This window comes from Haliotis rubra, unplaced genomic scaffold (genome assembly GCF_003918875.1).
Source record: "Haliotis rubra isolate DU_JTF1 unplaced genomic scaffold, ASM391887v1 Scf13, whole genome shotgun sequence".
Taxonomy (NCBI): Eukaryota; Metazoa; Mollusca; class Gastropoda; order Lepetellida; family Haliotidae; genus Haliotis; species Haliotis rubra.
In genome coordinates, this window is record NW_025765225.1 from 1,013,498 (window position 1) to 1,028,055 (window position 14,558).

The following is a 14,558-nucleotide window of genomic DNA, read 5'->3' on the forward strand; positions in this document are numbered from 1 at the left end:
GCTTTGCTTCAAGCATTCAATACAAGCTCTGCATAAAGACTAGCTCTATACACATAAACCTCTTCCATACAAGCTCTGCTCTAAACATACTGCTCCATACAAGCTTTGCTCTATCAAGCAACTCCTCAATACAAGCTCTGCATAAAGACAACCCGTTTATAGAAGTTCTGCTCTATACACATACAAGTTCTGCTCTATACACATACAAGCTCTGCTCTATACACATACAAGCTCTGCTCTATACACATACAAGCTCTGCTCTATACACATACAAGCTCTGCTCTATACACATACAAGCTCTGCTCTATACACATACTCTATACTCTATACACACACAAGTTCTGCTCTATACACATACAAGTTCTGCTCTATACACATACAAGTTCTGCTCTATACACATACAAGTTACACACATACAAGTTCTGCTCTATACACATACAAGTTCTGCTCTATACACATACAAGCTCTGCTCTATACACATACAAGCTCTGCTCTATACACATACAAGTTCTGCTCTATACACATACAAGTTCTGCTCTATACACACATACAAGCTCTGCTCTATACACATACAAGTTCTGCTCTATACACATACAAGCTCTGCTCTATACACACACATACAAGTTCTGCTCTATACACATACACATACAAGTTCTGCTCTATACACATACAAGTTCTGCTCTATACACATACAAGTTCTGCTCTATACACATACAAGTTCTGCTCTATACACATACATATACAAGTTCTGCTCTATACACATACAAGTTCTGCTCTATACACATACAAGTTCTGCTCTATACACATACAAGTTCTGCTCTATACACATACAAGTTCTGCTCTATACACATACAAGTTCTGCTCTATACACATACAAGTTCTGCTCTATACACATACAAGTTCTGCTCTATACACATACAAGTTCTGCTGCTCTACACACATAAGTTCTGCTCTATACACATACACATTCAAGTTCTGCTCTATACACATACAAGCTCTGCTCTATACACATACATATACACATACAAGTTCTGCTCTATACACATACAAGTTCTGCTCTATACACATACAAGTTCTGCTCTATACACATACAAGTTCTGCTCTATACACATACAAGTTCTGCTCTATACACATACAAGTTCTGCTCTATACACATACAAGTTCTGCTCTATACACATACAAGTTCTGCTCTATACACATACAAGTTCTGCTCTATACACATACAAGTTCTGCTCTATAAACATACAAGTTCTGCTCTATACACATACAAGTTCTGCTCTATACACTTACAACCCCTTCATACAAGCTATGCTCAAAGAACCCTTCCTTCAAGCAATCCACACACACTACCCCCAGATCCATATACTGTAAACCATGGTTAAAACAAACTCAAGGTACCATTAATTTTAGTTCATCATAACCATAATTCGTTATAAACATTTCAACTAAAATATTCAGCAAGTAGCTCAGACAAAAAAAGTTCATAATATCTGACAGTTCGCTATAAGCATGTTCATAATAATTTAATGTATGCTCCACACACATACAATCCCATTATACAATCCACAACCACATCATAACAGTTCTCCTATAGATGAATAAATGAATAAATTCACTGTCATTACAACCAACAAACAGAATGTCAAGTAAAGTTTCATTTCATTCAGATAATATGGGTAATGGGCTATCATCCCAATCAAAGTTCCTGTCAATATTAAAGCTGAAACTAACTGCTTCATGTCAAATCTGGTCTCTTCATAACCAAACCAAATAGAGACTTCACAGTAATAACACAACATCCGCTTTATTTACTAATCACACCCATGAAAGAAAATCTAGGTTGCAATAAAAATAAATATTGCAGTTTTTGTAACACTTAACAATCAATTGGGTGTGTGGGGATAGATTTTACCTGATATTTCCTGGTAAATACAGCCACCATCTGTCTAGCCAAGTGAGGGAGGTATCCATGTATGATATGATCAGCCACGAGCCACAGTAACTCAGTTTGTGCCCACAGCAAGGAGAGGTCGTATGCTAATTTATTATTTACGGTTGACTACACTTGAGGTAACAAACCAACCACCATAATCTGATCCCTGAGGTGGTACTTGCCAATGATCAGTTTCATCAACAATGGTGCTCTTCAACTTTCGTCTGGGGGAGTTTATGTGACCAGGGAATTCAGTTGACTTCAGATTTCTTAGTTTCTTTCTCCCAATGCTATTCTTTTACAAATGCCTTTTCCATTAAAAAAATCTGTGACATACTCAGGTTTATTAAATGGATACGCTTTTAAACCAACAAAAACACATTTGATAAAGATTCTGGGTTATTATTGGTCTTCAGCAACCCATGTTTCTCGTGAGAATCAACAACAGGGATTGCAAGGTTAGACTTTCTTACTTGGTTGATACATGTCATGATATCCCATAGACTAATACTCACAATGTCTAGCACAGGGCTATCAGACCCAAACTCAATTACTAACAGACTGTGATCAACAAAATAATTATAAAACAGATGAGCTGTCAAAAAACATAGTGAATTCATTACTAATATGTTTAATCCAAGATTGGTTGTCCTGTTACAATCTCAAGAAGATATGCCATCTGTGCTGAAGATATGCACAAAATGGTAAGGAAGCCTATTTAATCATAAAATCAAGGGAGGTAATTGCCTTCAAATCTCAACTCTGCTTCCACTGACCTCTCTGATAATTGGAGCCAGGTAAAGTGACAGAGTGGAGACTAATAACATCGAACTTCTCAACAACCTTGAACCTTGGATCTTACGATCTGACGAAAACTGTCAGAATACTAATGACATGTTCACAATTAGCACCAGCGTGAGAGGCACCAACACTGATGATTAATCAGGGATGTGTTACCTCTGACATAGCTGTCATATCAATTTCACCCTTGCAGTCACCATTGTTTTCTCCGTCCAATTACTGCAGTTATCGACAATATTGTATACTTGAATTGATCATGTTGTCGGACAACAAATCAATGATTACGGTCACAGCTTGAAGAAAAGAAGTTATCCTGTCTAGTGTTCGAAGCCCATCACAACTACCAAAGCCACGTAACATTATTACCGTAACATATAAGCCGCGTTGCCAAGTCACAGCAAGGGGGCAAAACCAGAGAGATTGGTTATTGATTTGTCAGTGCTTTCTCTTAAAGTGTCAGTACCACTGTCAAAATGTTTGACAGCAAGTGGAAACAAAACTGTTTTAAATAAGGTGGAGTTTATGTTTGGCTGACTGACTGACTGAATATGGTTTTACGCCGCTTTTAGCAATATTCCAGCAACATCATGGCAGGGGACACCAGAAATGGGCTTCACACATTGTACCCATGTGGGGATTCGAACCCGGGTCTTCGGCGTGACGAGCCAACGCTTTAACCACTAGGCTACCCCACCGCCCCAGTTTATGTTTGGATTTGTCTTTATATATTCTTTATATGCAATGTTTTGGAACAGATGAAGTTGCCTTGTGTAGAACATGGTGATACAGCTGATGATTAAAATATACACTATGACTTTGTAAACCTTGTTAATTTGTGTGTTTTTGTTAGTACTTGTAACCCTCATCTACATAGCCATATCCTTTACGTAATAAAGTAAATATGGCTCCTGTGGTGACCGCGTTTAACATCGGATCAAAATCCTGTAAATGAATTTTCAAGACTCAACAGCTAGGATCAGTCATGCAATGTTTAGTTTGTCAGGCCTTGTAGGTTCAGAGATGTCAAAAATGCAGTGGCACTTTGAAGAATGAGGTATGTTAAAGTTTGAACAAATGTCTAAATTCGTCAAAACACACTTGTTATATGTCAAATATAACAGAAATAACAGAGTCATGCCCAAACTAACAATCAATATGGCCACAGAGGCAGGCATGTTTAAGATTACTTAATTCATACTAAGTATCCAATTCCAAAGTACTGACAGAAGGGCAATGCACACAACATATGCTTTCTTTATTAATTTGGGGCGGTGGGGAAGCCTAGTGGTTAAAGCATTTGCTCGTCACACCAAAGATCCAGGTTCGATTCCCCACATGGGTACAACATGTGAAGCCCATTTTTGGTGTCCCCCCGCTGCGATATTGCTGGAACATTACAAAAAGCAGTACAAAACTAAACTCACTCACTCTTTATTAATTCACTTAAAGTCAGGTAAACGAACAATATCAGCAAAGGAAATTTGAACATTCTCATATGCATTTTCATCAGTGTGTTCATTTAACATAGTAACATATTTGTAAAAAACTTTAAATATTTCATTCACAAACTAATCAAGTAAATAGGAAATATTTCTGTATAACCCTCCATTTACAAAACAAATTTTCCACAAAAATATTCAAACATTTCCCCTAAGTGTCAGAACCAAGAAGGAGAATTTAAGATGTGTCCCAAGAGTAAGACACGTCAACAAGGTCTAAATGCCAGCATGAATAAGATCCTTAAGATGATTGGTTGATCAAACTAAGTGTCAATTCTAACTTGGTGCAAGTCCGAGAGATGCTCATTAAGCCTGGCCTGCTTCTGAGTTGTTGTTAGGAATGCAGTACATGTCCACATTCAATGTCCACAGCTTACAAATGAGCACACCACGAGACACAAGCACTCACAACCTTGTCACATTCCTCTTGCCTTCAAAGTCAAATCATTGTGCCAAGAAGTTAATGGTTCAGTTTAATCTCTTTCAGCGGCTACAAAAAATCATGTTCGATCATCTGTAGACTTTATGATTAATAAACACTTAGGAATGGTGGCAGCTTTAATAAATATCACCTTAGCTAAGTTAAGACATATACTCATGGCAATAAATAAAGCAACAAGAAAGAGATGAATTTTATTGGACTTGACATCCCCAAACACTTTAAGATACTGACTGATACCTTGATATTTCCAGGGTGGGTAAATATGTTCATGAAACTTTACCATGGTTCAATCATTAATGTTTCTATATATGTCTTCTATATACAAACTATTCAGAGCTAATGCCATTGGTTACAATTTTCCTGGCTTCAGATTCTAGATAATTCCCAAACAAATCTGAAAACACATAATGTGACATAGCAGATAATAAGAATAAGCTCTGTATTTTAAAGGGTTGATATGTAGAAATATTCACAGTTGCAAACATTTAATCTGATGTTTTATATGTGTACCATTATTTGAATTGATAAGTATATTTTGAAATTTAAACTTTTTTACTTACTCGATAAAAAGAATACTAAACAGAAATAACATAGAAAGCCTTTAAATTGTCAAATGACACATTTGTATATTGAATGACAGTAGAATGTTATTGTCCTCCAAAACTTCCTGTCATTCTGACAAACATAGCAATGACGATCAGTTCTTCTATATATATATATATATATATATAAATCTCCAAAGATTCTAGCATCTGTCATATTTCATGTCTTGTGGCTATTTAAAGGTTGAGATGTTGAACGTAGTATCACTGATTGAATAACTCTCTGTAGTCAAGGGATTCCTATTCTTATCAGCGGTCAGTGGATATAACATCTCTTGTTCATCACATGGCCCTCTGCCAAGGTCAGGCTACTTACATTTTGAATTTGTTTTATAAAAATATTGCTAAAGTGAGGATTCTCATCATGTTTACTAGAAACTTACACATTCATTTTGAAAGCTTTGGAAAATATACATCCGTCTTTCACTAGGTGGTTGCTAGGCTTCACAATAAATGGAAGTGTTTATGAAACTGTGCAGTAAACATTCACTACTTAGATCAAATATATCCCACAAAATATTTATGATACCTAATATTTTTGTTTAATATATAAACAGCTTCAAATATTTCCATTTTTCTTACACTGACAATAACTAATATTGTCTGTTATCCAGCTTTGATTTATCAGTGAAAGACCTTCTGAACATGATAGCCTCTCAACCTACTAAAAGGTGAAAAGAATTGCCAAGTAAACAGAGTTGGAGACCACAGGAGATATTAGCCTAATTATCACCAAATTATCACCAATAAGATTTAAGCAATGTTAAATGGTGTTTAAATTCCCACGCTCTTAAAACAAGGTCAGATTTAGAAAGTTCTGACACATCAATATGATCAAAACCCACACACAATACTGCCAGTTTTAATTGAATACCACAAGGCCAATATTGTTAGCTAGCCATGTTCCCAGATAATACTCTTCATGAACAGTACCACGTTTGCTCGTATCAAAATCTGCTTGAGTCATTTAGCATCAGGCCATTCTACTGTTTCCTCAGCTGGGCTGGTATCCGATAAATATACCATTCACTTCCATCACTCAAGTTACAATTCTGACATTCAGATATATACAACTCAGCAACACAGTACACCTTGTGTTGACAGTATCATTGTGAGCTCTTCACATGGCATCAGATTCCATGTCATTATATCATGTATCATTACCCTGTTCTAAAGTATTACATCATGGAAGGGTCTGCAAACCTACAATTTACAACACGGTCACCACTAAACACTGTCTTCAGATATTCTTTTCTTACAGGCTTGACTAGTTTTTGTCTTCTTGTTTTTCTTGGTCAATGTACCAATAGGAAGCTAGTGGATTTGAGGGTTAATTTCTTATAAAATCAAGAAACAAAAGTTTAAACAAATGAAAGATTTCTAAAATATTTCACAACATATATTCATAATCAGGGTATTTGTAATGTTGCCAAATATGGGTGAGGGTTTAAGGTCTGTAAGACCACAAATTGGTCAGCCTTTGATAATACATCTTGGAAATCAAATTAAATCACCAAGCAAACTCTTTACAAGAAGCCTTCATTCAAGCAAGCTACATAATGTATGCAATGGAACACACTATATGACAACTTCATGACATGATGCCTTCTAAAGAGATAGAACACCTTTCATGACGTCTTCAGAAGACCCTACAATATCACACCCTGCCAGAAACCTCTTTAATGAGGTCTTCAGCAGAATACAGATGACATCTTCAAATAGAACATCCTACAATATCACACCCTATAAGGGATTTCCAGAACCCCTTTCATGAAGTCTTCAGAAGACCCTACAATATCACACTCTATAAGGGATTTCCAGAACCCCTTTCATGAAGTCTTCAGAAGACCTTACAATATCACACCCTAGAAGAGATCTCAAGAACCCTTTCATGAAGTCTTCAGAAGACCCTACAATATCACACCCTAGAAGAGATCTCAAGAACCCCTTTCATGAAGTCTTCAGAAGACCCTACAATATCACACCCTATAAGGGATTTCCAGAACCCTTTCATGAAGTCTTCAGAAGATCCTACAATATCACACCCTATAAGGAATTTCCAGAACACATCACATGAGATTCATAAACAACCTACTAGATATTTCCAGGCACCCAACAACATGAAGTCTTCTTGAGAACACCCTACAATATGATGCCTTGAGTGAGTGAGTTTGATTTTACGCGCACATTTAGCAAATTCCAACAATATCACGGTGGGGAACACCAGAAATGAGCTGAACACCTTGTACACATGTGGGGAATCTAATCCAGGTCTTTGGCCCGACGAGCGAACGCTTTAACCTCTAGACTACCCCATTGCCCCAAGCTGCCTTGAAGAAAACACCATACAACATTATCTTCTTAAACGCAACAATAAGAGGGCCCATCCAACTGTTTAACTATCAATAGCTTAGTGAATGGGTGAGTGATTAGGTTTAGTTTTATACCTCTTTAAGCAATATTCCAGCAATATCACGGCTGGGTTACACCAGAAATGGGTTTCACAGATTGTACCAATGTGGGGAATCGAACGCAGGCCTTCAGCATGACAAGCGACACACTTTGACCACTAGGCTACCCCACCTCCCATCAACAGCTTATAACTCCTGTACAACATGAGAACATCAGGTAATAGGCCGACAGTGCCTTCACTTCTGACATCTGCAGGTAATTGTTGGTCAGAAAGTCCCCGGTCATCAGTGTTACTGTTACAGCTGCAGTGCTTCAGATAGCCAGGGGCTGGTCATTGACCCTGCAGAAAACAAATTAACCCCACTTTGCGAGCAATGTGTCCCTTGGCCCTGTATCTGACACATCAGTCTCACCAGTGGTCACTTGACACATGTGCATCAATCAATCAGGTCTTCTTGATATGATAGTGAGAGGCTGAAGTTTTATGCTGCTTTTAGCAATATCCCATATTCCAGCAATATCACAGTGGAGGACACCAGAAATGGGCTTCACACATTTTGTACCTGTGTTGGGAATTGAACCTGGGTCTTTGACGTGAAAGGAATGACAATTCGAGGTGTAATCAAATTCCTGTTTTTAATATTCTTCTTTTTTTTAATTTATGCATAAACTAAGAACATGGAAATAAATTTGTAAATCTTTTTCTTTAAGCCCATAATGGACAGTTGTCATCTTCCCAGTGAAAAAATCAGATCAGAAACTGTTTTTATGCAGAATGTGGCTGGAACTTCTGGAAGTGAGTGAGTTTAGTTTTATGCTGCTTTTGGCAAAATTCCAGCAATATCATGGCGGGGGGACACCAGAAATGGGCGAATCACACATTGTACCCGTGTTGGGAACTGAACCTGGGTTTTGACATGATGAGCAAACTCTTTAACCACTAGGCTACCCCAACCGCCCCACTTCTTGACATGATAAGGTAATACTGGTCTGGATATGATCCCATGCATAATCATTGCTGCATGGACTGTGCAAACAATGGACATGTCTTTCTTCAAGCTGTTGTTTCAAACAAGTAACCTGAACCTTGTTACAAAACACATTGTCAGTGTTTGTGGATGTTGAATCTTGCAACAGTGACAGATCCGTAAGTAGGAACAGTACTTCATAAATGAAACCTTATTATAGTCCTATATATATTTTAACAGATCATATTCCATGATGCATTGTTAGATAGGTCAAACAAGAAATAATACTTTGATTCTGATCACACTGAACGTGAAATTAGGGGAAGGACAACTTTTCAATAATTCTTTTTTTAAATCCTTCAAACTGTAGTACAGTGTGTAGGATGTTCTGTGTATGTGGTGTATTTTGTAATGTGTTTTTTTTGCTTTGTCATGAAAAGTAAATAATTTGCATGTGCACTTTTACTTTGGGTCAGTCAGATATTCAGAACCATATCACTTTTTTCAGGCTTAATACAATCCTGATGATTTGATATGATCGTCAATATGTGAACTTGAGAAGCAAATGTAACCCTATATTGCTATGGAACAATACCATCCACATACTTCCTGCCTTGTGAGTATAGTTATTAAGGTTACAGGAATATCATGACAGTCTCCTAGGCTACTGGCCTCGAGCTGCAGTCAGTATATGAGTGAGCTGGGTTTAATCCATCTTCTCTAAGCAAGGGGGTAAAGGGTTGTTTTTTAACGCCGCACTCAATAATATTCCAGCTATATGGGTGTAGTCTGTAAATAATTGAGTCTGGACCAGACAATCCAGTGATCAACAGCATGTGCATCAATCTATGCAATTGGGATACGATGACATGTGTCAACCAAGTCAGTGAGCTTGACCACCCGATCCCGACCACCCGATCCTGTTAGTCGCCTCTAATGACAATCATGGGTTGCTGAAGACGAGTTCTAATCTGGATCTGCAGTTACAGGGTTATATTTTGCATGAACTAATGAGTCTATGCATATTCCAATCAAAAGCATACAGCAAAATTTACATTCTGTTCATGGAGACTGCCATGCAGATTGAGGTAAATTGCAGGAATTGCAGAGCATGTCAGCTGTCAAATGGGTGTTGACAAAATATTTTCCAAATCTTTTCATGTTTCTTATCAAGGTGCTCAAGTGATCTGATGCATGCCATGATGTACGATGCCTTTTACTTTAATTGAGATCTTGATTATCGACCATTAAGTCTTCACTGGGCACTGCCGTTTCCCTTGAAGCAAATGCTAGCAATATGAGATGTGGAATCTGATTGGCCCATAGGAGGGACATATACAGATGTGGGTGTGGGTGTGGGTGTGGGTGTGGGTGTGGGTGTGGGTGTGGGTGTGGGTGTATGTGTGGGTGTATGTGTGGGTGTGGATGTGGATGTGGGTGTGGATGTGAATGTGGATGTGGGTGTGGATGTTGATGTGGCTGTTGATGTGGGTGTGGGTGTGGGTGTGGGTGTGGGTGTGGGTGTGGGTGTGGGTGTGGGTGTGAAAGTCTTAAGACCAGCTGAGCTGAATGGCTCCTTCAAACTTCACCCTACCTGACAGCACAACTTCCACGAGACTGGCCTCCCCAATCGTGCTGGGGTCATCAATAAGCTGTAGGACATTAGCACAGCTCTGGCTATGTTGGAACAGCAGAATCTTGTCCACAAGGTTGTAAAAGCCATGTTCCGGGAACTGAAACATAGAAGAGAGATGCACTATTAAATATTATTGTACTGGATATTACACAAGAAATATCAGGGGTAGTGAAACTGCCATGTTTAATGTAACATCATAAGTCTGTGAGAAGATATTAATGCCAGGACGTTCCTCGCAAAGGTTCCAGCTACAAGGCTTTTTGAGTTATAGAGGAGACACTGATATGCTAATTTTTACAATTGATGGTCACACAGATGGAGAAATACATGTCAAAGCAAGAAAACATATACAGTAACCACAAGGTTTATTTGAGCTCAAAGCTAATTTAAACTTGCAAAACAATATTCTTTGCACGTAACCATAATGCTATTCAAGCCATCACTAAGACAATCTTCCTTTAACATGTCATCTTAGGTATCTTAATGTCATTTGTCCTTCATAGTTTTAACACAATGACAACGTAACATCAGGCATTTGTTCAGACAGCAAAAACATAGTTCCAATGAAATAATAAGAGAACATTAACACAATCACAACTTCTCCAACATATAAATAACTGACAATGCAAAAATATTTGTCACCATTACCACTGATTGCTGACATTAAACTTAGTTTTAGTGTCAAGAGAAATTTATTATGCCATTTTTTAAGGCCAAAATGCTAGTCAATGAATATCCTTTTATTTAGCATCTTCAGAAATTTATTTGCTTGACAAAAGAAAACACAAAATATATCTCAATTACTTAGGTTAGTTGCCATGGACAGTGTAGATAGGGCTTTACTTGCACAGTGTATCGACATAATGAAACATTATGTTGCAATAAAAAGCACCAACATGGCATTTATCATAACTTTCCATTAATATATAACCTTTAAATCCTGAAGCAGGCATGAATACTCTTGACAGTTTCTGTGTGACATGTAACAGCTGACATGGATTTCTGACACAAATTCTCTTTGGGGGCTTGTGATCATTAGTGTGAGGCCCCAACTCTGGATTCCACTTTACTGCCAACTGGGGAATTGAATGGCAATCAATCAGGAAGTCTGATCTACTTGCCACACATGCTTTAGAAAATCTTTGGAAACGTTTGTAATAAATTTTGAGATTTTAATCTATTTGAAAACAAAATATACAAACATGCATGAAAGGTATTATTAGCATGTATTTATCATGTTTGTTTAATCTTCTGTTTATTCTTAACAAACACTTCTGTCAGAACATACAACCTTCAAATCACTCAACCGGAAATTACAGGCTCTCCACAAGTAGTCAAAAGTGAAAAAGCCAAGAATGTGGGTAATTTATGAATATGGATAACTGTAAAAACAATGCCTGCTGACAAGGCTGTTGGAACTCCACAATGAAGCTCATTGGCCTGTACTAATTAACACCCATTAACACAAGTAAGTGTTAGGCACCGATGAATATGGTAATGCTTCAGAGGAAAAGGATTCATTATCAGCCTATCTGACACTTTTTTTACTATCTGAGCAGCTGACTGACAAAAGAATTTTACCTTATTTAAATAGTGGACCAAAAGCATACTGATTTAGTGATCAGCTAAAGCACACATTTTCCTGGTTGAACATAGTCTGACAAGGACCTGGACTCCCTAAATACAGAAGTATATGGTTATGAGAATGGGCATGCTGCAGGGTTAGAGAAAGACATGCTGTTGAATACGATTACTGGTACGTGCATATTCCAGTATGCAAGGAATCTGCGTACAGTGGAGTCATATATATATACACACACACATACATTTTTTATTATTGTCATAGGATATTTATATAGTGCACATAACCACGCAACTAGTACACGCTCAAGGTGCTCATATTTTTTCCAGATTCTAGTACTTTTGTCATCCGGGATTCGAACCCATACTCAAGCACACATTCACATGAAAAACCCTATATATTATGCATACCCCAGTAACAAAATACAAATGTAACAATAATATATTAGGATTTATTTATTGTCTAACAGGGCAATATTCCGTCTAAATGACAGCGGTCGAAAGTATATCAACCAGCTGAGTAAGTGGAAAGCTACAGTTGGTAAGTAATCTAGACATCTACTGCTTCAGGAGCCTCCTACACTGTCAAGGTACACACAGATTACACAGGTGCACACGAATTAACCAGGTCACCAAGCGTCATCATCTCATCAAATTTAGTCACCTCTTAGAACTAGCAACAGCACTTTCTAACCCAAGTCCCAACAGGATTCAAGCAAACAACAATTTTGATCAAGGCTGTTCTCATTACAATTACCACTGCCTACAGAAAATCATCATTGAAAGATACCCCTGCTCCTTCAGATAATTCCAGACTATCAATAATGCAATCATGTCCATGTTGGGAATAACTGAATTTCATCTGTGCCAACACAGACTATATGGTTATAGATAATGACATTTTGGTACCATACACTGAAGAAACAAAACGCTACAATGATTATTTGGCTGACAAATATCTGGTTTTCATTTTGTTGTGCTTACATATTTTTCACTTCTATTTTTCTCCGAGCCATATTTTGGGAATGTGATTGTGCAATTATATCCCAGAGAGGCAAATGAAAATCCTTACTCAGCAAACTATACATTCTAAGCTGTTTGCAGGAACGATGTCTGCTTGTGCCAACCGAAGTTTGTCCTTGGAAGCAGCCAATACAGTAAATCCCCATTTCTATTTAAAAGCTGAAGTCACAAGTAACAAGGAATCTAATTTGTCAAATTGTGTTTTGTTTTGAAAATAAAAAATTAAAACACTGTATTTTCTTTAAGATCTACAGAGGACTGCTGTATACCTGGCTGAAGGTAAAGTACTCAAATATTCAGAAGATTAGAATTGTTTTTCAAAACAAATAAAAAGTATCTGATTTTGATTTTGCCTTAAATGGTTATTTTTATGAAATTGGAAATGTACATCAGTTTGATGCTCATGAAGTCAATCACTAGATTGTCTGGTTTGGACTGAACTATTTACAGACCACTGTCACAGATCTGAAATATTGCACATTTAAACAACAGGAAAAATAACACACAAAACCTACAGCAGTTTGAAAGGAAGGACAATTCAAGGTGTAATTAACTTCCTGTTTTTCATAAGAATTTTAAAAAGTCTTTTTTTTTTCAAATTTATGCAAAAACATAAAACTAAGAACAGGGAATTTTTTTTCCTTCTTCTTTTCAAACCATAATGGACAGTTGTCATCTTCCCAGATCATAAACTGATTTTATACAGACTGTGTGAGTGGCTGGAGCCAAAGGAAGAGCAGAGAATTGTGTCATGACTGATTATCAGTAATCCACACATACAAAATTCACTTTTATTTTCCTTTTACGCTGGTAGAATCTCTTTCAACTGATATTGAGGCTTGTTATTATTGGCGTTGATGTTCTACTTATTTTTCCCCACTAATTATAGCCTGGAGCAACCCATCAGAAGAAACTGTATACACTTCACAATGTAACAAAAACATTACACATCATCAGATGATGACAACGGAGATAACAAAAAGTATAATATGTTGTAAAGGTAACATCATCACACATTAAACCTATTACTTGGCATGCAACAGCCATGCATCTTGCAACAACACCATCACAACAAAAAGTTCATTATGAAACACTATCTTTTTGCATTACATAACCAAATGTCAATTTGTCACTTTTACTTCCATGTGACTATAAACAGATTGAAATGCTGATTCCTTTCAAGATAGAAAAACAAACATTAAAACTGTTAAACTCTAAAATGTTTGAGAACAGGCACAGATTAAAAAACTTGTTCGCAAACTTCAAATAGCTGCACAAATATGGATGTTAACATTGACAAAACTATCAATGAATCCACATGTCTGTATAGAAACATTTTAAGTTAAAATACTACATTAACATGCCACACTATTTGATAGACTCAAGATGTGTGGAGTTTAACACTGCACGCATGATTATTACAACATGCATGGATATGTATATGTGTCTGCTTGAGCTTATCAGGACTTAAGTTGGTATTGTAGGGCTGGCACACTGAAATCCCATGCAGTAGTTTATTAAACTTACATACTCTGCTCTGACACAGTCCACTGACTCCTAACAATCAAATACACCATCAAGGATGTAAAAAAATAGGAAAAGTACTGATAAATACTGACAAATCACTCAGGCAGTTAATTATTTCTGTGTAAAAAACACTA

General features: G+C 37.1%; 1 protein-coding gene across 6 annotated transcripts in view; it reads right to left on the reverse strand.

Annotated features, from left to right (window-relative positions):
• The window catches only part of LOC124267088 (serine/threonine-protein kinase D3-like), a 123,750-nt gene that overhangs the window by 79,068 nt on the left and 30,124 nt on the right, over positions 1-14,558 (reverse strand). For all 6 annotated transcript variants that reach the window (XM_046701926.1, XM_046701925.1, XM_046701923.1 and 3 more), the window contains exon 2: positions 10,252-10,390. In XM_046701926.1, the coding sequence (XP_046557882.1) occupies positions 10,252-10,390 (139 nt within the window). The remainder of the gene's footprint in view (positions 1-10,251; positions 10,391-14,558) is intronic.